The 20,093-nt window shown below is 45.1% G+C and overlaps 1 protein-coding gene across 1 annotated transcript; it reads left to right on the top strand.

Moving 5' to 3' along the window:
- Positions 1–1,447: 1,447 nt before the first annotated feature.
- Positions 1,448–18,958, top strand: aire (autoimmune regulator). Its single transcript, XM_065013894.1, has 12 exons — positions 1,448–1,830; positions 2,212–2,386; positions 3,594–3,722; positions 4,547–4,675; positions 10,221–10,360; positions 10,519–10,640; positions 10,777–10,852; positions 11,916–12,050; positions 16,915–17,036; positions 17,262–17,340; positions 17,490–17,576; positions 17,773–18,958. Exons 1-12 carry the CDS (start codon positions 1,684–1,686, stop codon positions 17,851–17,853), a joined length of 1,422 nt encoding a protein of 473 aa, XP_064869966.1. The 5' UTR covers positions 1,448–1,683; the 3' UTR covers positions 17,854–18,958.
- Positions 18,959–20,093: the final 1,135 nt, after the last annotated feature.

Raw genomic sequence — 20,093 nt, 5'->3', positions numbered from 1 at the left:
TGACAATCACGCCAATCGTGTATCGAGTCAATGAAAAATGAGTACTGGGAAGGGATCTCAAGTTAGGTTTCGGGCCAAGAGCAGAGGCCCGATTAGGAATGTATAATGCAATCTGTTGAGGGAGTGACAAGTACTTGAGGATGCGACACAAAGGTGTTGCAGTACCTTTAGAGACGTCAAGGGTTGACTTCAATGTCGTTATTGTTTCGCGCCACACCAGTATGTTCCAGCGTCGTTTGACGTCAAGTTGGTGACGGTCACAATGAGGACTCTGTCCCTTTCGTCAGCACACGGGGGATTATCTCCCTTCAGAGGTCCAGTTTTTGTCCATCCTCAGTCTCAATTACTTTGTTTTGCCCAAAGAATACACGTTGAAATGTATGCCTTTGTGGAGATACTTCTGGTGGCTCTCATCATAAGAGTATCTGAGGTCGTGGCCGTAGCTACATAAGACTGTTTCATTTCTTTTTTTGCATTAAAAAACAACAACATCTAAGTAGAAGACGCAATTTCAAAAATGGGTTGTTTTCCTCCATATGTCACTCATTTGACAGGCACTCAATTAAACTATGTAAGATAGCCAGCTATCTGAACTTGTAGTAATCATTACTGACCTGGCACTCAGGGAACGTATTCAATTATAGTTATGAGTTAATGTGAGTTCATGTGTGGCGGGTAATTGTATAGCTAATAGGCCATGTGTCTGTAGATCAACTGAGGTGAATGAAGCTACAGCATCCAAGGGGGATAATGATCATTTTTGCTTGTTTTTTGCAGTTCTCCAAACAGCATTTAGAGTTTTTAAATGGCATAGAAATGCTGTAAATAAAACACATTGTGGGAAATAGTCACTGTTTATGAATGGTTTATAACACATTTAGAAATGATTAAATAAACCATGAATTATGTAATTACATGTCAAATATTACCCATCTGGTGACAGTATCAATATGACCACACATTCACGATTAATACTTGTGGCCGAGATCATAGCAGACAAACAATGACACATTTTGGGGGAAGTTGAAGTGGAAAGCACCTTCTAATAGATTCGTATCACAGTGACGTGTAGACTGCCACTCATCTGGGCTCTCAGTCCCCAGGGGTTTGGGCTTTTCTAGTGAGACTAGAATCAGGTATTCCCCTGCAGGAGATAGTGGTGGTCTTTAGTTACACCCCCCCCCCCCCCCCCCCCGAGAGACAGGTGGACACAGGCAAGGCGGTTAGAGTACTAATGTACATGTGGACCCTGGAGAGGTGAGTGGCAGAGCAAACCTCAGTGGCTTAACTGAGGACTTTCTAAATAATCATTCAAATGTGTGTGTGTGTGTGTGTGTGTGTGTGTGTGTGTGTGTGTGTGTGTGTGTGTGTGTGTGTGTGTGTGTGTGTGTGTGTGTGTGTGTGTGTGTGTGTGTGTGTGTGTGTGTGTTCATCTGGAAAAAGGAAACCAGAAACACTTTTGAGCAACCATGGAGGACATACCCATCAAGTGACCCTCACCTGGACTAGCCACACCTCCAACACTGAGGGCTCAAACCAAAGGTCACTTCAATCATTTCAGATTCTCCTGTTACACTTCGCCGGTGCGACTTAACAGCAACACACCACACATAAAAGCCAGACAACATTAGACCACTTGAATATACTGTATGAATGAACACCACACATACCAAACTGTGAGCCATGTCCAGAGTCGAGGCTTTTGAGGATCCTGACCCCCGTTCCCAGCTCAAGGAATTCCGCACGGACATCTCCATGGTGATCGATGATCCCTTCCCACTGCTCTATGGGTTGGTGGACCGCAGCATCATCAGCGACCAAATTCTGAAGGTGAGCTATGGGGAGTATATAATAATAATGGTATATTTCATATTGATGTAAGAGCTCTTATGGAGAAAGTTTGAGCATTTCCTGATGTTAGCTTGGACGGACGTCATGTACAATTATAATATTTTCTCTTCAATACATTGCCTTGTATTCTTATCTATTAACAACAACAAAAAATCGGTGTATATTTCACTCTGTACCATTTTCTACAGTACATGGAACATTGAATGACAGTTGGTAGAGCATGGCACTTAGGATAGTGGGTTCAATTCCCGGCACTAGCCCCAAGTAAAAATGTATGCCCGCATGACTGTAAGTCGCCTTGGATAAAAGTGTTTGCTAAAAAGTATTATTATCATAAAAATTTGCTATGACCACCCATAGGATACCCTGGAGAGGGAGGGCAGGGAGGGGATCCACAAGGCCATGTACTCCCTGCTTTCCTGGCTCCTGGAGCAGAGTAGGACCACCATCCAGGCCTTCTGGACCAACCTGGCCAAGGACTACAACCAGCACAGCTACCCAAGACTGCAGGCCCTCCTGACCAGCATTCAACCAGGTTGGTAACCCCATCTTAAGCATTTACATTACATTTACATTTAAGTCATTTAGCAGACGCTCTTATCCAGAGCGACTTACAAATTGGTGCTTTCACCTTATGACATCCAGTGGAACAGCCACTTTACAATAGTGCATCTAGGTCTTTTAAGGGGGGAGAAGGATTACTTTATCCTATCCTAGGTATTCCTTAAAGAGGTGGGGTTTCAGGTGTCTCCGGAAGGTGGTGATTGACTCCGCTGTCCTGGCGTCGTGAGGGAGTTTGTTCCACCATTGGGGGGCCAGAGCAGCGAACAGTTTTGACTGGGCTGAGCGGGAACTGTACTTCCTCAGTGGTAGGGAGGCGAGCAGGCCAGAGGTGGATGAACGCAGTGCCCTTGTTTGGGTGTAGGGCCTGATCAGAGCCTGGAGGTACTGAGGTGCCGTTCCCCTCACAGCTCCGTAGGCAAGCACCATGGTCTTGTAGCAGTTAAGCAGTTTCTCATCCTGTGGCACTAGAACCTCTGAGGGTACTTGGTTTATCCTCAGGGGGTACTTGGGGTAGTGATCAATTGCATATGAGGGGGTACTTTGGGCAGAGAAAAACAGTTGATTGAAAGGCTGTGTCCCTGAAGTGAGGGAGTTGAGTTGAAGTGACATTGGAGCGTCTTAAGGATCCAACCCTTTTTTTCAATTTTTCGCCTAAAATGACATACCAAATCTGCCTGTAGCTCAGGACTTGAAGCAAGGATATGCATATTCTTGACACCATTTGAAAGGAAACACTTTGAAGTTTGTGGAAATGTGAAATGAATGTAGGAGAATATAACACATTAGATCTGGTAAAAGGTAATACAAAGAAAAAAACATGTTTTTTGTTTGTTTTTTTGGACCATCATTTTTGAAATGCAAGAGAAAAGCCATAATGAATTGTTCCAGCCCAGGTGTAATTTAGATTTTGGCAACTAGATGGCAGCAGTGTAAGTGAAAAGTTTTAGACTGATCAAATTGACCATTGCATATCTGTTCAAAATGTTGTATCAAGACTGCACAAATGTGCCTAATTGGTTTATTAATATATTTTCAAGTTCATAATTGTGCACTCCCCTCAATAGCATGGTATTCTTTCACTGTAAAAGTTACTGTGAATTGGACAGTGTGGTTAGATTAACAAATTTAAGTTTATTATAATTATAATTTATTCTGTGGGTGGTGTTCCATTTTGTCAGGTAGTGAGATGGTGGGCTCCAAGCAGGGGAAGAGATCCCCTCGAGGGTCTCGAGAGTCCCACAGCAGGAAGAGGGGCCTGGGGGAGAGACACCCTCATCACCCTCACCACTCTCAGCACCACGGAAAAAGTATAAACAGTTTAGGTGTGATATAAGATATTGTTCCAAATACCCATTATAATGCACTCCGTAGCCATATGACAACAGGTTGTACTACAATATACTCAAAACTCAAGTGTTGCTTTACTTTATTTTATTTTATTTTTTAACCCCCTTTTCTCCCCAATTTTCGTGGTATCCAATTGTTAGTAATTACTATCTTGTCTCATGGCTATAACTCCTGTACGGGCTCGGGAGAGACAAAGGTCGAAAGCCATGCGTTCTCCGAAACACAACCCAACCAAGCTGCACTGCTTATTAACACAGCGCACATCTAACCCGGAAGCCAGCCGCACCAATGTGTCGGAGGAAACACTGTGCACCTGGCTACCTTGGTTAGCATGCACTGTGCCCGGCCCGCCACAGAAGTCGCTGGTGCGCGATGAGACAAGGATATCCCTACCGGCCAAACCCTCCCTAACCCGGACGACGCTAGGCCAATTGTGCGTCGCCCCACGGACCTCCCGGTCGCGGCTGGCTGCGACAGAGCCTGGGCGCGAACCCAGAGTCTCTGGTGGCACAACTAGCGCTGGAATGAAAACTCAAGTGTTTCTTAACCAAGCTCATTATACATGTTTTGGTGTCATTGTTCCAGGTGGCAAAGTGAAGTCGGTGAAGAAAAGTGAAGGTGCTGCAGTGGTCTCTCAGATACCTGCTGGAAAGGGTCATCAAATCTGTTTCATATTCCATTCTCTGTTTGTGATTCTGTGATGATTTGGGGAAGGCACAAAATATTTTATATCAGCCTAAATTTATCAACATCATCACTATAAACTGACCATTATTACTGTGCTATTACCATTTAGCAGGTGTCCAGGCGGTGTCCACCTCAGTCCAGAGGGCAGTCACTCTGTCGTCCAGTGAGCTGCCGATCAGCTGCGGGGCCAGAGAGGAGATCCTCATCAAACAGGTGTTTGGATCTGGTGAGTAACACTGGAATCACAACACTATCCTGAGCACAACCCTAACCTGATGACTGTAAATCTTGTGTTGCAAGTACAAATCAAATCAAATTTTATTTGTCACATACACGTGTTTAGCAGATGTTATTGCGGGTGTAGCGAAATGCTTGTGTGTCTAGCTCCAACCGTACAGTAATATGTAACAAGTAATATCTAACCATTTCCAACAATACCCAAATCACACATATCTAAGTAAAGGAATGGAATTAAGAATATATGAATATATGGATGAGCAATGTCAGAGCGGCATAGACTAAGATACAGTAGAATAGAATAGAATACAGTATATACATATGAGATGAGTAATGCAAAATATGTAAACATTATTAAAGTGACTAGTGTTCCATTTATTAGTGGCCAGTGATTTCAAGTCAATGTATATAGGCAGCAGCCTCTAATGTGCTAGTGATGGCTATTTACCAGTCTGATGGACTTGAGATAGAAGCTGTTTTTCATTCTCTCGGTCCCAGCTTTGATGCACCTGTACTGACCTCGCCTTCTGGATGATAGCAGGATGAACAAGCAGAAGCTCGGGTGGTTGTTGTCCTTGATTATCTTTTTGGCCTTCCTGTGACATCTGGTGCTGTAGGTGTCCCGGAGGGCAGGTAGTTTACCCCCGGTGATACTTTGGGCAGACCGCACCACCCTCTGGAGAGCCCTGCGGTTGCAGGCGGTGCAGTTGCTGTTCCAGGCGGTGATACAGCCCAACAGGATGCTCTCAATTGTGCATCTGTAAAGGTTTGTGAGGGTTTTAGGTGCCAAGACAAATTTCTTCTGAGGCTGAAGAGGCGCTGTTGCGCCATCTTCAGCACACTGTCTGTGTGGGTGGACCATTTCAGTTTGTCAGTGATGTGTACACCGATGAACTTGAAGCTTTCCAAATTCTCCACTGCGGTCCCATCGATGTGGATAGGGGGGTGATCCCTCTGCTGTTTCCTGAAGTCCACGATCATCTCCTTTGTTTTGTTGACGTTGAGTGAGAGGTTATTTTCCTGGCATCACACTCCCAGAGCCTCCCTGTAGGCTGTATCGTCATTGTTGATTATCAAGCCTACTACTGTTGTGTCATCTGCAACTTGATGATTGAGTTGGAAGTGTGCGTGGTCACGCAGTCATGGGTGTACAGGGAGTACAGGAGGGGGCTGAGCACGCACCCTTGTGGGGCCCCAGTGTTGCGGATCAGTGAAGTGGATGTGTTGTTTCCTACCTTCACCACCTGGTGGAGGCCCGTCAGGAAGTCCAGGACCCAGTTGCAGACCCAGGGCCTCAAGCTTAAAGATGAGCTTGGAGGGTACTATGGTGTTGAATGCTGAGCTATAGTCAATGAACAGCATTCTTACATAGGTATTCATCTTGTCCAGATGGGCTAGTGCAGTGCGATGGCGATTGCGTCGTCTGTGGACCTGTTGGGGCGGTAAGCAAATTGAAGTGGGTCTAGGGTGACAGGTAAGGTAGAGGTGATATGATCCTTGACTAGTCTCTCAAAGCACTTAATTACTACAGAAGTGAGTGCTACAGGGTGATTGTCATTTAGTTCAGTTACCTTTGCTTTCTTGAGTACAGGAACAATGGTGGCCATCTTGAAGCATGTGGGGACAGCAGACTGGGATAGGGAGAGATTGAATATGTCTGTAAACACAACAGCCAGCTGGTCTGCGCATGCTCTGGGAACGCGGCTAGGGATGCCGTCTGGGCCGGCAGTCTTACGAGGGTTAACACGCTTAAATGTCTTACTCACGTCGGCCATGGAGAAGGGGAGATCACAGTCCTTGGTAGCGTCGGTGGGACTGTGTTATCCTCAAAGCAGGCGAAGAAGGTGTTTAGCTTGTCCGGAAGCAAGACGGCGGTGTAAGCGATGTGTCTGGTTTTCCTTTTGTAGTCTGTTAGACCCTGCCACATATTGCTCGTGTCTGAGCTGTTGAATTGCGACTCCACTTTGTCTCTATACTGATATTTTGCCTGTTTGTTTGCCTTGCGGAGGGAATAACTGTCACACTCTGACCATGATTTGCGTTGTTTGTTTCTATGTTTTGTTTGGTCAGGGTGTGATAGGAGTGGGCATTCTATGTTGTATGTCTAGTTTGTCTATTTCTATGTGTTTTGGCCTGATATGGTTCTCAATCAGTGGCAGGTGTTTGTCGTTGTCTCTGATTGGGAACCATATTTAGGTAGCCTGTGATGTATTGTAGTTCGTGGGTTATTGTCTATGTGTTGCCTGTGTCTGCACTCGTTGTCATAGCATCACGTTCGTTTTGTTGTTTTTAGTTTAAGTGATCTTTGTGTTCTTCATTCATTAAAAGAAGAATGTATTCTAATCACGCTGCGCTTTGGTCTCCTCTTTACGACGATCATGACAGAATAACCCACCTACAATGGACCAAGCAGCGTGGTAACGGCCAGCAGCAGCAGCGGCAAAGAACGCAGGACTCGTGGACTTGGGAGGAGATTCTAGACGGCGAAGGACAGGGGAATATCGCCGCCCCAAAGCAGAGCTGGAGCCAGCGAAAGCAGAGAGGTGCCGGTATGAGGAGGCAGCACGGCAGCGCGGCTGGAACCCCGAGAGGCAACCACAAAAATGTATTGGGGGGCACAGGGAGAGTTTGGCAGAGTCAGCAGTCAGACCTGAGCCAACTCCCCCTGCTTAGCGTAAGGAGCCAAGGATGGAACCAGAGCCAGTCAGGACGGAATTGGAGGTGAGCGAGGCAGAGACAGTGAAGGAGTTAATGGGGAGATTGGAGGAGAGAGTTATGAGGTAGGTGCTGTGTTGGTGCCTGAGGCACAACATCCGCCCGACGGAGCGTGTCGGGGATTTGATGTCACCTGGGTCAGCCCTTCATACTCGTCCTGAGATGCGTGCTAGCCGTCTGGTGAAGACTGTGCCAGCCCCATGCACCAGGCCTCCTGTGCGCCTCCCTAGCCATGCACGTCCTGTGCCAGCTCGGCGTTACAGTTCTCCGAGCCGTGCTTACCGTGGCGGGCATTGTACTGGTCAGGCACCATGTTATGCGGTGGAGCGCACGGTGTCCCCAGTACGAGTGCTTAGCCCGGTGCGCTACATCCCAGCTCCCCGCATCTGCCGGGCTAGGGTGAGGATCCAGCCAGGGCGGATGGTGCCAGCCCTGCTCTCAAGATCTCCAGTGTGCCTTCACGGTCCGGTCTATCCGGTGCCATCTCCACGCACCAGCCCTCCGGTGGCAGCCCCCCGCACCAGGCTTCCTGTGCATCTCCAGAGTCCAGTGTTCCCTGTTCCTCGCCCTGAGGTGTGTGTCCTCGGCCCAGTACCACCAGTGCCGGCACCACGCACCAAGCCTACAGTGCGCCTTGTCTGTCCTGAGCTGCCAGAGTCTCCCGTCTGTCCTGAGCCGCTAGAGTCTCCCGTCTTTCCTGAGCTGCTAGAGTCTCCCGTCTGTCCTGAGCTGCTAGAGTCTCCCGTCAGCCAGGAGCTGCCAGAGCCGTCAGCCAGCCAGGAGCCGCCAGAGCCGTCAGCCAGCCAGGAGCCGCCAGAGCCGTCAGCCAGCCAGGACCCGCCAGGACCCGCCAGAGCCGTCAGCCAGCCAGGACCTGCCAGAGCCGTCAGCCAGCCAGGACCCGCCAGAGCCGTCAGCCAGCCAGGACCTGCCAGAGCCCTCAGCCAGCCAGGAGCTGCCAGAGCCGTCAACCAGCCAGGAGCTGTCAGAGCCGTCAGCCAGCCATGAGCTGCCAGAGCCGTCAGCCAGTCTGGAGCTGCTCCTCAGTCTGGAGCTGCCCCTCAGTCCGGAGCTGCTCCTCAGTCCGGAGCGGCTCCTCAGTCCGGAGCGGCTCCTCAGTTCGGAGCTGCTCCTCAGTCCGGAGCTGCCCCTCAGTCCAAAGGCGCTCCTCAGTCCAGTGGGGCCTTTAATTAGGGTCTTAGGCCCAAGGTCGGACGCGAGGGTCGTCACGCTAACTCTAGGCCCTTGAAGAGGGCAATGACTATGGTAGAGTGGGGTCCACGTCCTGCGCCAGAGCCGCCACTGCAGCCAGATGCCCACCCAGACCCTCCCCTATCGGTTTAGGTTTTGCGTCCGGAGTCCACCTTTTGGGGGGGGGTACTGTCACGTTCTGACCTTTATTTCATTTGTTTTGTCATTATTTAGTATGGTCAGGGCGTGAGTTGGGGTGGGCAGTCTGTTTGTTTTTCTATGATTTGGGTATTTCTATGTTTCGGCCTAGTATGGTTCTCAATCAGAGGCAGGTGTCATTAGTTGTCTCTGATTGAGAATCATACTTAGGTAGCCTGGGTTTCACTGTGTGTTTGTGGGTGATTGTTCCTGTCTCTGTGTTTGCACCAGATAGGGCTGTTTTAGGTTTTCACGTTTCTTGTTTAGTTAGTCTATTCATGTATAGGTTTCTTCATTAAAGAACCATGAATAGAAATCACGCTGCATTTTGGTCCGCCTCTCCTTCAAGTCAAGAAAACCGTTACAGTATGAAGTCCAGTCAAGTTCTTTGAGGGCCGTCGTGGCATCGGCTTGAGGGGTATAGACACGGCTGTGACTATAACTGAAGAGAATTCTCTTGGTTAATAACACGGTCGGCATTTGATTATGAGGTATTCTAGGTTGGGTGAACAAAAGGACTTCAGTTAATGTATTTTATCACAATCACACCATGAGTCGTTAATCATGAAACAACACCGCCTTTCTTCTTCCCGGAGAGATATTTATTCCTGTCTGCGCGATGAACTGAGAACCCAACTGCCTGGACGGACTCAGACAGTATATCCCGAGTAAGCCATGAAACAGAGTATGTCACAGTCTCTGTTGTCTCTCTGGAAAGAATTGCTCGCCCTGAGCTCGTCAACTTTATTATCCAGAAACGGAACATTAGCCAGTAATATACTCTGAAGCAGTGTGTGGTGTGCACGCCTCCTAAGTCGGACTAGAAGTCCGCTCCGAGTACCTCTCCTCCGCAGGCAGTGTTTTGGGTCGGCCTCTGGAATCAGTTCAATTGCCCTGGGGGGTACGAACAAAAGATCTGATTCGGGAAAGTCATATTCCTGTTCATAATGCTGGTAGTGCTGGTGAGTTACCACCGCTCTGAAATCCATTAGTTCTGTAATAACACAAACAATTTTCTGGGCTAATAAAGTTAAACATAATACATACAAAAATAAAATACTGCAAAGTTTCCTAAGAGCTAGAAGCACGGTAGCCCTCACTGTCGGCACCAATTTATGCGCCAATAGAGAGTTTCTAGGAGTGCACAGTAAATATGCATTGCAGTTGCGCTGTAAATATGTGGCTTATTGCACTTCCATATTAATTTGATTGTGTATTATTCTATGTTTTTATGTGTTATGTACTTTTTCTTTTTAAGCACATAACCAAATGATTTCCCCCCTGGTGGGATACTAAAGTTGATTTTAATCTAATCTAGATAGCCGTCAGCCAATGAACCTCCACAGACACCATATCAGGTTTCATTGTAGGAATTTAAATATTAAGAACAAAAGGGGAGAGTAGGACTACATTTAGTTGTCTTTCTACAGGAAGTGCCAAAAAGTGCATTCAAGTGGGTGGTGAGTATTACACCTCTGGGCCATTCGATGAGCTGACTGGAGGACACAAGACAAAGTCTGCAAATACTAAATACCACCACAAGGAGGAGTCCAGCACCAGGGTTAGAGACGTAAGTGACTGATCATTTTGAGACGGAATGTGTTTCTGTATTTGCCTCATGTAGTTGACAAAGAAAATGCACATTCATCAACATTTACATTTTCACATTGATTTGAAAATAGATTGTATATGAAAGATGAGTGTCTATCAGTGTGTGTGTGTATCCAGGCCCAGCGTAATGATGATGAGTGTGCAGTGTGTAAAGATGGAGGTGAGCTCATCTGTTGTGATGGCTGTCCCAGGGCCTACCACCTGACCTGCCTAGACCCTCCCCTCACCACAATACCAAGGTATACATTATGTGGACAGAATCCTTACTTGACTTCTGTGCATATAACTTTGTTTTATTTGTGTGTTTTTTTTTTTACATTAGGCCAACAAAAGTCGAAATCTAACATAAGACCCAAGCTTTGTTCCTTTCTCTAGTGGCACTTGGCGCTGTCAATCATGCCATTGCAATAAGGTGAGAAGAGAGAGAATCTACCCAGTACTACCTGTTCAGGTCAGTGTCAAAAGTTGGTATTTTCTTCAATATCATATAATTTTACTTCCACTACTATTTCTACTACTTCCACCCTATGACATTGAGGTATAATGTTTCTACCTCAGTATTATAATGCGGTATACCTCAGTATGATATTGCGGTATATGATTTTTAACTCAGTATGATATTGTGGTATTAACGGTCTACCTCAGTATGATATTGAGGTATAATGGTTCCAACTCGGTATTACGGTTCTACCTCATGATGATGAGGTATAATGGTTCTACCCTGGGGGTTGGAACCGGTTCAGGGAACAAAACAGAAAACCGGAAAAGAAGAGAACATTTCAACAAATGGAAACAAATGGGAACAAAAGTGATCTTATAGTGTTCCGGAACATAAGCACTTTTTTAAAAGCATGAGCCAACTCTTGGATGTTCAAAGTTATGTAATTAAGGATAATTATGTAATACAGTGAAGTAACGATAGGCCTGCTAATATCCTTAACACATTATAATGCACGTCGTATCATGATGCCTAGCGCTTCAAGCCAAGCCTCCTTAATGTCCACCTCTCTCTCGCACTCCCACCTGCACAAGGAGTGGAATGTTACAGAGACCGGAACTCAGACTAGTAAACAACTAGCTTGCCCAGTCCATAGCAAGCTGCTCTATCCGCACTGATTTGTGAAGTTATTTGTCGAGCTAAATGTAAAAAAAAATGTCTATTTCGCAGGTTGAAGAAAGAACTTAACGGAACTCTATAAACAGCTACTTTTTGGGGGTTCGAAACGGTTCAGAACTTTATTATGCTGGTGGGAACAGTGGAACGGAACAGAATTTTGGGGGTTTCTATTCAGAATGAAATGATTGGAAAATATATTTAGGTTCCAACCCCTGTTTCTACTCCAATATGACATTGAGGCATAACGGTTCTAACTCACTATGACGTTGATGTGAAAGAGTTATACCACATTATGATATTGAGGTATAACGGTTCTACCTCAGTGTGACATTGACGCATAACGGTTCGATCTCAGTATGATACTGAGGTATGACAGTTCTCGTCTTCTTTCCCATAGCCCTTGGCTCAGAGCCAGTTGACAGAGACCAGCTCCAGTAACTCCACCATCGACTTCTCCTTCTTCTCTTCCTTATCCTCCACCTCTCTCTCCGGTGTCACCACAACCAAGAGCGGTCAGGTCTGTGCATATCAGGTGATTCTTTATTTTTGTGGCCTTTAGTCTCCTCCAGTTGTCTATTCTATTGTCTCTCTTTTCTCTCCAAACGGTTAGTGTTATCGTTAGTCATTTCAAAGTCTCTTTCAGATTAGTTTGTGCAATTCATCATAACACCTTGTAATGAAGCTTTTATAATGATTAGTACATAGTTCATTCATCATTTATTAAATCATTACTTTATGTTTGTGTTTCGAGTGACCAGTGTCATTTCTCACAAAAAGTTGGACATCGCCATTGGTAGACATCGCCATTGGTAGACATTCCCAGCAGTACCTGATGCTCTTTAAAATAGCCTAGAACATATCAATGGTAAAAAGAGTAAGGACACAACATATCAAATCAAATCCAATCCAATTGTGTTTGTCACATACACGTGGTTAGCAGATGTTAATGTGAGTGTAGCGAAAGGCTTGTGCTTCTAGTTCCGACAATGCAGTAATAACCAGCAAGTAATCTAACCTAACAATCACAACAACTACCTTATACACACAAGTGTAAAGGGATGAAGAATATGTACAAAAAGATATATGAATGGGTGATGGTACAGAACGGCATAGGCAAGATGCAGTAGATGGTATAGAGTACAGTATATACATATGGGATGAGTAATGTAGGGTATGTAAACATAAAAGTGGCATAGTTTAAAGTGGCTAGTGATACATGTATTACATAAAGATGGCAAGATGCAGTAGATGGTATAGAGTACAGTATATCCATATGAGATGAGCAATGTAGGGTATGTAAACATGATATTAAGTGGCATTGTTTAAAGTGGCTAGTGATACATTTTTTACATGTATGGCAGCAGCCACTCAATGTTAGTGGTGGCTGTTTAACAGTCTGATGGCCTTGAGATAGAAGCTGTTTTTCAGTCTCTCGGTCCCTGCTTTGATGCACCTGTACTGACCTCGCCTTCGTGGTTGTTGTCCTTGATGATCTTTATGGCCTTCCTGTGACATCGGGTGGTGTAGGTGTCCTGGAGGGCAGGTAGTTTGCCCCCGTGATGCGTTGTGCAGACCTCACTACCCTCTGGGGAGCCTTACGGTTGTGGGCGGAGCAGTTGCCGTACCAGGCTGTGATACAGCCCGACAGGATGCTCTCAATTGTGCATTTGTAAAAGTTTGTGAGTGCTTTTGGTGACAAGCCGAATTTCTTCAGCCTCCTGAGGTTGAAGAGGCGCTGCTGCGCCTTCTTCACCACGCTATCTGTGTGGGTGGACAAATTCAATTTGTCCGTGATGTGTACGCCAAGGAACTTAAAATTTTCTACCCTCTCCACTACTGTCCCATCGATTTGGATAGGGGGGGGTGCTCCCTCTGCTGTTTCCTGAAGTCCACGATCATCTCCTTTGTTTTGTTGACGTTGAGCGTGAGGTTATTTTCCTGACACCACACTCCGAGGGCCCTCACCTCCTCCCTGTAGGCCGTCTCGTCGTTGTTGGTAATCAAGCCTACCACTGTAGTGTCGTCTGCAAACTTGATGATTGAGTTGGAGGCGTGCATGGCCACGCAGTCTTGGGTGAACAGGGAGTACAGGAGAGGGCTCAGAACGCACCCTTGTGGGGCCCCAGTGTTGAGGATCAGCGGGGTGGAGATGTTGTTACCTACCCTCCCACCTGGGGGCGGCCCGTCAGGAAGTCCAGTACCCAGTTGCACAGGGCGGGGTTGAGACCCAGGGTCTTGAGCTTGTGGACAAGTTTGGAGGGTACTATGGTGTTAAATGCTGAGCTGTAGTCGATGAACAGCATTCTCACATAGGTATTCCTCTTGTCCAGATGGGTTAGGGCAGTGTGCAGTGTGGTTGCTGTTGCGTCGTCTGTTGCGTCGTCTATTGGGGCGGTAAGAAAATTGGAGTGGATCTAGGGTGTCAGGTAGGGTAGAGGTGATATGGTCCTTGACTAGTCTCTCAAAACACTTCATGATGACGGAAGTGAGTGCTACGGGGCGGCAGTCGTTTACCTCAGTTACCTTAGGTTTCTTGGGAACAGGAACAATGGTGGCCCTCTTGAAGCATGTGGGAACAGCAGACTGGAATAAGGATTGATTGAATATGTCCGTAAACACCAGCCAGCTGGTCTGCGCATGCTCTGAGGACGCGCCTGGGGATGCCGCCTGAGCCTGCAGCCTTGCGAGGGTTAACACGTTTAAATGTTTTACTCACGTCGGCTGCAGTGAAGGAGAGTCCGCAGGTTTTGGTAGCGGGCCGTGTCAGTGGCACTGTATTGTCCTCAAAGCGAGCAAAGAAGTTGTTTAGTCTGTCTGGGAGCAAGACATCCTGGTCCGTGATGGGGCTGGTTTTCTTTTTGTAATCCGTGATTGACTGTAGACCCTGCCACATACCTCTTGTGTCTGAGCTGTTGAATTGCGAATCTACTTTGTCTATATACTGACGCTTAGCTTGTTTGATTGCTTTGCGGAGGGAATAGCTACACTGTTTGTATTCGGTCAGGTTTCCGGTCACCTTGCCCTGGTTAAAAGCAGTGGTTCGCGCTTTCAGTTTCACGCGAATGCTGCCATCAATCCACGGTTTCTGGTTGGGGAATGTTTTAATAGTTGCTGTGGGTACGACGTCGCCAATGCACTTGCTAATGAACTCGCTCACCGAATCAGCGTATTCGTCAATGTTGTTGTTTGACACAATGCGGAACATATCCCAATCCACGTGATCGAAGTAATCTTGAAGCGTGGAATCAGATTGGTCGGACCAGCGTCGAACAGACCTGAGAGCGGGAGCTTCCTGTTTTAGTTTCTGTCTATAGGCTGGAAGCAACTAAATGGAGTCGTGGTCAACACAGAACGTTTGAAAGAAATCTAGCAACCATTTCATTCATAAAACTGTTCCAAGGACATGGGGATGAGTTGTAAATGCAAATGTTTTGCTGTCGTTGTCAACCTCGAACAAATCACAGGGAGATAGTCGACACACGACCGCTGGCCATAACTGCCCGTTTTTCTCTAGTGGATTTTTAATCCTTCATTTACTAGTGATATGTGACTGAGGTAGAATGTTATATGTATGACTTGCTAGTAGAAATGTGGCATGTACAACCTTTAACCTTTAACCTTTGTTTGGGGGCACTTTTACTGAGCCTTTAGAAGTTAGTAACTCTTTCCACGTAATGTGATGGCAGTCTATTGACTGCTCCAAGGAGTGACTGCAATCAACGCATTGGTTTTGGTAGAATAGTCAATGCCAATAAATGATAATATTAGCATTTTCAGACGGAAAACGTCATTTTTTGTCAGTTTGTAAGGACCCATATTAAAAAGCTTAAAAGTTGTTTATAAATGTTTCTATAACCGGTTGGTCAAAACAAGCATTGTGGTTGGTTGAGTTGTGTTCTAAGCCATACTGAAAAACCTGTGTAGCACAGGTAAGCCTATGAAAAACCTGTTTAGCACAGGTAAGCCTATGAAAAACCTGTTTAGCACAGGTAAGCCTATGATGCAAAAAATGGGCATCTTGTTTTCTGTTCCATCTGAGAAATCCCTGTGCATCAACTGTCCCATCAGTCCAAATCATTAACTTGATCTCCACTGTAAAAATCATCTAGACATTTTTTCCCCATTGCTTCTCGCCTAACATTTGGTTTGTAACAATGGAGGGAGGGTTTGTACAAACTTTTATGTAGGCTTCTGGACATTTGCAACATTGTTTCAATACTCAAGTTTGATCTCCACTGTCCTATTAAGAATTAAAGTGTCAGGACGAGACGGACATATTTTCTCAGTCAGTTTAAATCATGAATCAGCATCATTTTTATGGACATATAAAAAGAAATGTCAATAGAAGAACAGGTCAAACGAAATGAAATGCAGCTGCTTTGCAGTTAGCATAGTTAGCCAGCTAGCAAGCAAGATACAAGAGCGTTGCCAGATAGCATGGCAATAGAAAAGTTAGAACAAACGACTGGGTCGTGTCCATAGATAGACAACAAAAATACTTCACAAATGTTTTGCTGTCTTACCAGCTTCAGTTTGAAATGATTACATTAGCTGTATAGTTGGCTAGCTCCTCTGAACAGTGTCCTGAAGAGAGAGCACATTTTCTATGCCAAGTGAAATCCCGCGTCATTAGCTCATTGCCATGGATGTATCCAAAACAGCTTAAACAAATGCAAATGCCGCTACTTTGCTGTTATTTTAGCTGCACTGCCTGACCTGAATGGGTTAGCTGTAGTTGGCTAGCTAGCAAGGGATAAGAGCGTTGCCAGCAGGCATGGCAACCAAACATTTAGAACGACTGATATAGATATAGAACAAAAAGACTTCACGGCTGGGTTGTGTCTATGGCAACCTAACCGATAGAATGATGGCAACCTAACTGATAGAATGAACGGCCAGCCGGCCTGGCTTACAACCATAGATGTGTCGGGACCAGGCCTATATTTTCATTGAGGGCTGAAATAGTAGCCTATGACTGCATTTATAAAAATACACATTTTATTTAATAGGAAACGCATATTAGAAAAGCAACTGTACACATTCGAGGTTGTGCGAAACAACTTTTCTTTTAAACGGCTGTGCTAAAAAAAAAGTACTTTAGTACGCATTCTCGTGTACAATTGCATTAGTGAATAACTAGCTTACTAACATTACCTAATGTGTGAGTAATGATTTATAGATGATGAATAAACTATTTACTATTTCATTATACATGCTTTATGACAAGGTGTTATAAGTGCTACAGTATAAGTGCTACAGTATGCTAACAGTGTGTGTGTGTGTGTGTGTGTGTGTGTGTGTGTGTGTGTGTGTGTGTGTGTGTGTGTGTGTGTGTGTGTGTGTGTGTGTGTGTGTGTGTGTGTGTGTGTGTGTGTGCGTGCATGTGTGTGTACCAGTGTGCAGGTGGCGAGGTGGTGGAGGTCAGGGAGACGTGTGGGGTTTGCCTCCTCAGTGGAGGAGACCTGACCCTCTGTCTCCAGTGCCTACAGAAGTACCACACCTACTGCCACTTCCCAAAGTAAGACCACCTCTAAATCCATCTCATCCCACCTCTGAGTATTACTCTTTCAACCTATCAAGTCATATCTTCTGTTTCTGATAGTGTATTCACCAGTTCATTCAATATTATAAGCTGCACCAAGCTGATCACGCGGTCACGTGATCATTTGTGTGACGCTAATGGCTAGTAATGGAACGTTCAACAGCATATCAGTCAGCATTCCTCTGTCTTTGTCTGTGACAGTGGGAGGTCCATCTGCTCCTCCTGCAGTAGGCCCTGGGGCAGCTCAACAGACAGAGAGGCGGAATCCAAGGGCTTACAGGTACAGTGTGTGTGTGTGTGTGTGTGTGTGTGTGTGTGTGTGTGTGTGTGTGTGTGTGTGTGTGTGTGTGTGTGTGTGTGTGTGTGTGTGTGTGTGTGTGTGTGGTCATTATACAGTCTTATTTTCTCTCTCAACCACTGTACACCCAGGTTGGTCTGACTCCACACACTCAGGAGCACTCCTCTCTCTCAGAGCCCATCCTACACAAGGATGAACTAGACTCCATCATGGGAGAGGTGAATCAGACTTTCATGTGAATCAAGATAAGTGATATAAGATGTGAATAACATGTCATTACATCCCTCCGCTATTTCATATATAGAAAGTTATCTCTATTATGTCTATTGTCTATCTCTCGGTGATAGACAATAGACATGTCTGTGGCAGGGAACTATTATTTAATGGTGTTGTATATTTGTCCTCTTTCAGCAGAGCTCCATAGATGGGATCCTGCAGTGGGCTTTCCATAACATCTCCAGGCCTCTCTCGGACACTCAGGGCTACTTCCAATGACATACACACGCACACATAACAAGCTCAAAACACATGTTATGATCTCACACAAACATGATCCCTCTCTCTTTGTATCTCTCTATCTCTCTCCTCCTTAAAAGAAGGATCCACAGTTCAACATAACAGATGATTTCATTTCTATTGCTCCAGACACTGAGAATGCCTCAGTTCTAGAATGTCTTGAAGACCGTCACTTAGCTCAGGAATGTTGTTTTTGTACATTTTCAGGAGTTTAGCATAACTCCACGAGGGATGCAGTGCAATGGGCGTTTATTCTCGACGGGACATTAAAGAAACCGTCTCCTAGCGGGGGCTCACTTCTCATAGGCTAGATGTCATGTAGTAAATCCGGGACGCTCAAATGAATATGATATGTTACGTTTGGTATGGTATGGTTACTTAATTAAGGCTAAAATGAAAGGAGAGAGGTCGGTCGGGGTGGATGGATGGACACATAAGCAAACGTCTAGCAAACCAAAGGTTGCGTGTTAGAATCTCACCACAGACAACTGTAACATTGTAGCAACTGCAACTACTTACTACTCTAAACCTAACCTTAACCCTTAACCCCTAACCCCTAGCTTAGCTAACGCTAGCCACCTAGCTAACTTCAGCCACAAGAAATTGGAATTCATGACATATCATACATTTTGCAAATCTGTAACATATTGTACAAATTGCAAATCCTGTAACGTATCATAGAAATGGTCATTCTTAACATATCATATGAAATGGATGACGGACATCCACCAATGAACACATACCATAAAGTTTAATGGGGTGTTTCCATTAAACTGAGTGGTTGCGGATAAAAGGCTGTGGGGTGATGACGTAGGTCACATAAAAAGATCTTTCAATTCCCATGTATCGCATTTTCCCCTCTACTGTTGGTTTTGGTCTGTAAAAATGTTGTGGCCACTCTAGTCATGGCACGTGTGCTCCAGCCAATAAAGGTTAGATTAAAACCTGGTTAGTGAGTCACTCAATCTACGAAAGGCCCAACATCATGTAGAATCTGTCATGCTTCATTGAAACCAAACATTTGTGATAACTCTCAATAAACCATATCACCAGCACTGTTTAAAAAATAACTCAATGTCTTTTTGGAGGCCCGTCAGAAGAGTGACTCTGAAGGAGAGAGAGAGAGACGGGGGGGGACTTGCCAAGGCACAGAGCAGGGGGACGTTGCCATTCTTCTTATTTCCAAAACAAACAGGAGATGTGAACATTGTGAACCAGATGGGTTTAATGTATCTGGTATTTGCACAAGATCAGGCCTGGATGTACCCTGACTCTGTTAAGTTCTGCAACCCTCTATGTGTTTCCACTGTTTTTCAATAGTAATTTGCCAATCTTAGATAACATTAAAAAAATTGCCATTTCTGAGACTCACTTAAACAGTACCTTTGATGATACAGCAGTAGGAATACAAGGATATAACATCTATAGAAAATACAGGAATGTCTATGGGGGAGGTGTTGCTAAATACAGTCAAAAGATTGGACACACCTACTCATACAATGTTTTTTCTTTATTTTTACTATTTTCTACATTGTAGAATAATAGGGAAGACATCAAAACTATGAAATAACACATATGAAATCATGTAGTAACCGAAAAAAAGTGTTAAACAAATCTAAATATATTTTATGTTTTAGATTCTTCAAAGTAGCCACCCATTGGTGGAGCTATCATTTGTTTTTCAATTGGACAATGACCCAACACACCTCCAGGCTGTGTAAGGGCTATTTGCCCATGAAGGAGCGTGATGGAGTGCTGCATCAGATGACCTGGCCTCCGCACCCAACTTCAACCAAATTGAGATAGCTTGGGATGAGTTGGACTGCAGAGTGAAGGAAAAGCAGCCAACAAGTCCTCAGCACAGTCTTCTAACAAGACTGTTAGAAAAGCATTCCAGCTGAAGCTGGTTGAGAGAATGCCAAGAGTGTTCAAAGTTGTCATCAAGGCAAAGGGTGGCTACTTTGAAGAATCTCAAATATAATATATATTTTGATTTGTTTAACGCTTTTTTGGTTACTACATGATTCCATATGTGTTATTTCCTAGTTTTGATGTCTTCACTATTATTCTACAGTGTAGAAAATAGTAAAAATAAAGAAAAACCCTAGGTGTGTCCAAACGTTTCACTGGTTCTGTATATATTCAGAGCCATATTCCTGTAAAGCTCAGAGAGGATCTCATGACAAATGAAGTAGAAGTGCCTGCCTCACCTGCCTCAT

This window comes from Oncorhynchus nerka, linkage group LG9b (genome assembly GCF_034236695.1).
Source record: "Oncorhynchus nerka isolate Pitt River linkage group LG9b, Oner_Uvic_2.0, whole genome shotgun sequence".
NCBI lineage: Eukaryota > Metazoa > Chordata > Actinopteri > Salmoniformes > Salmonidae > Oncorhynchus > Oncorhynchus nerka.
This window is presented reverse-complemented; position numbering and strand designations above follow the sequence as displayed.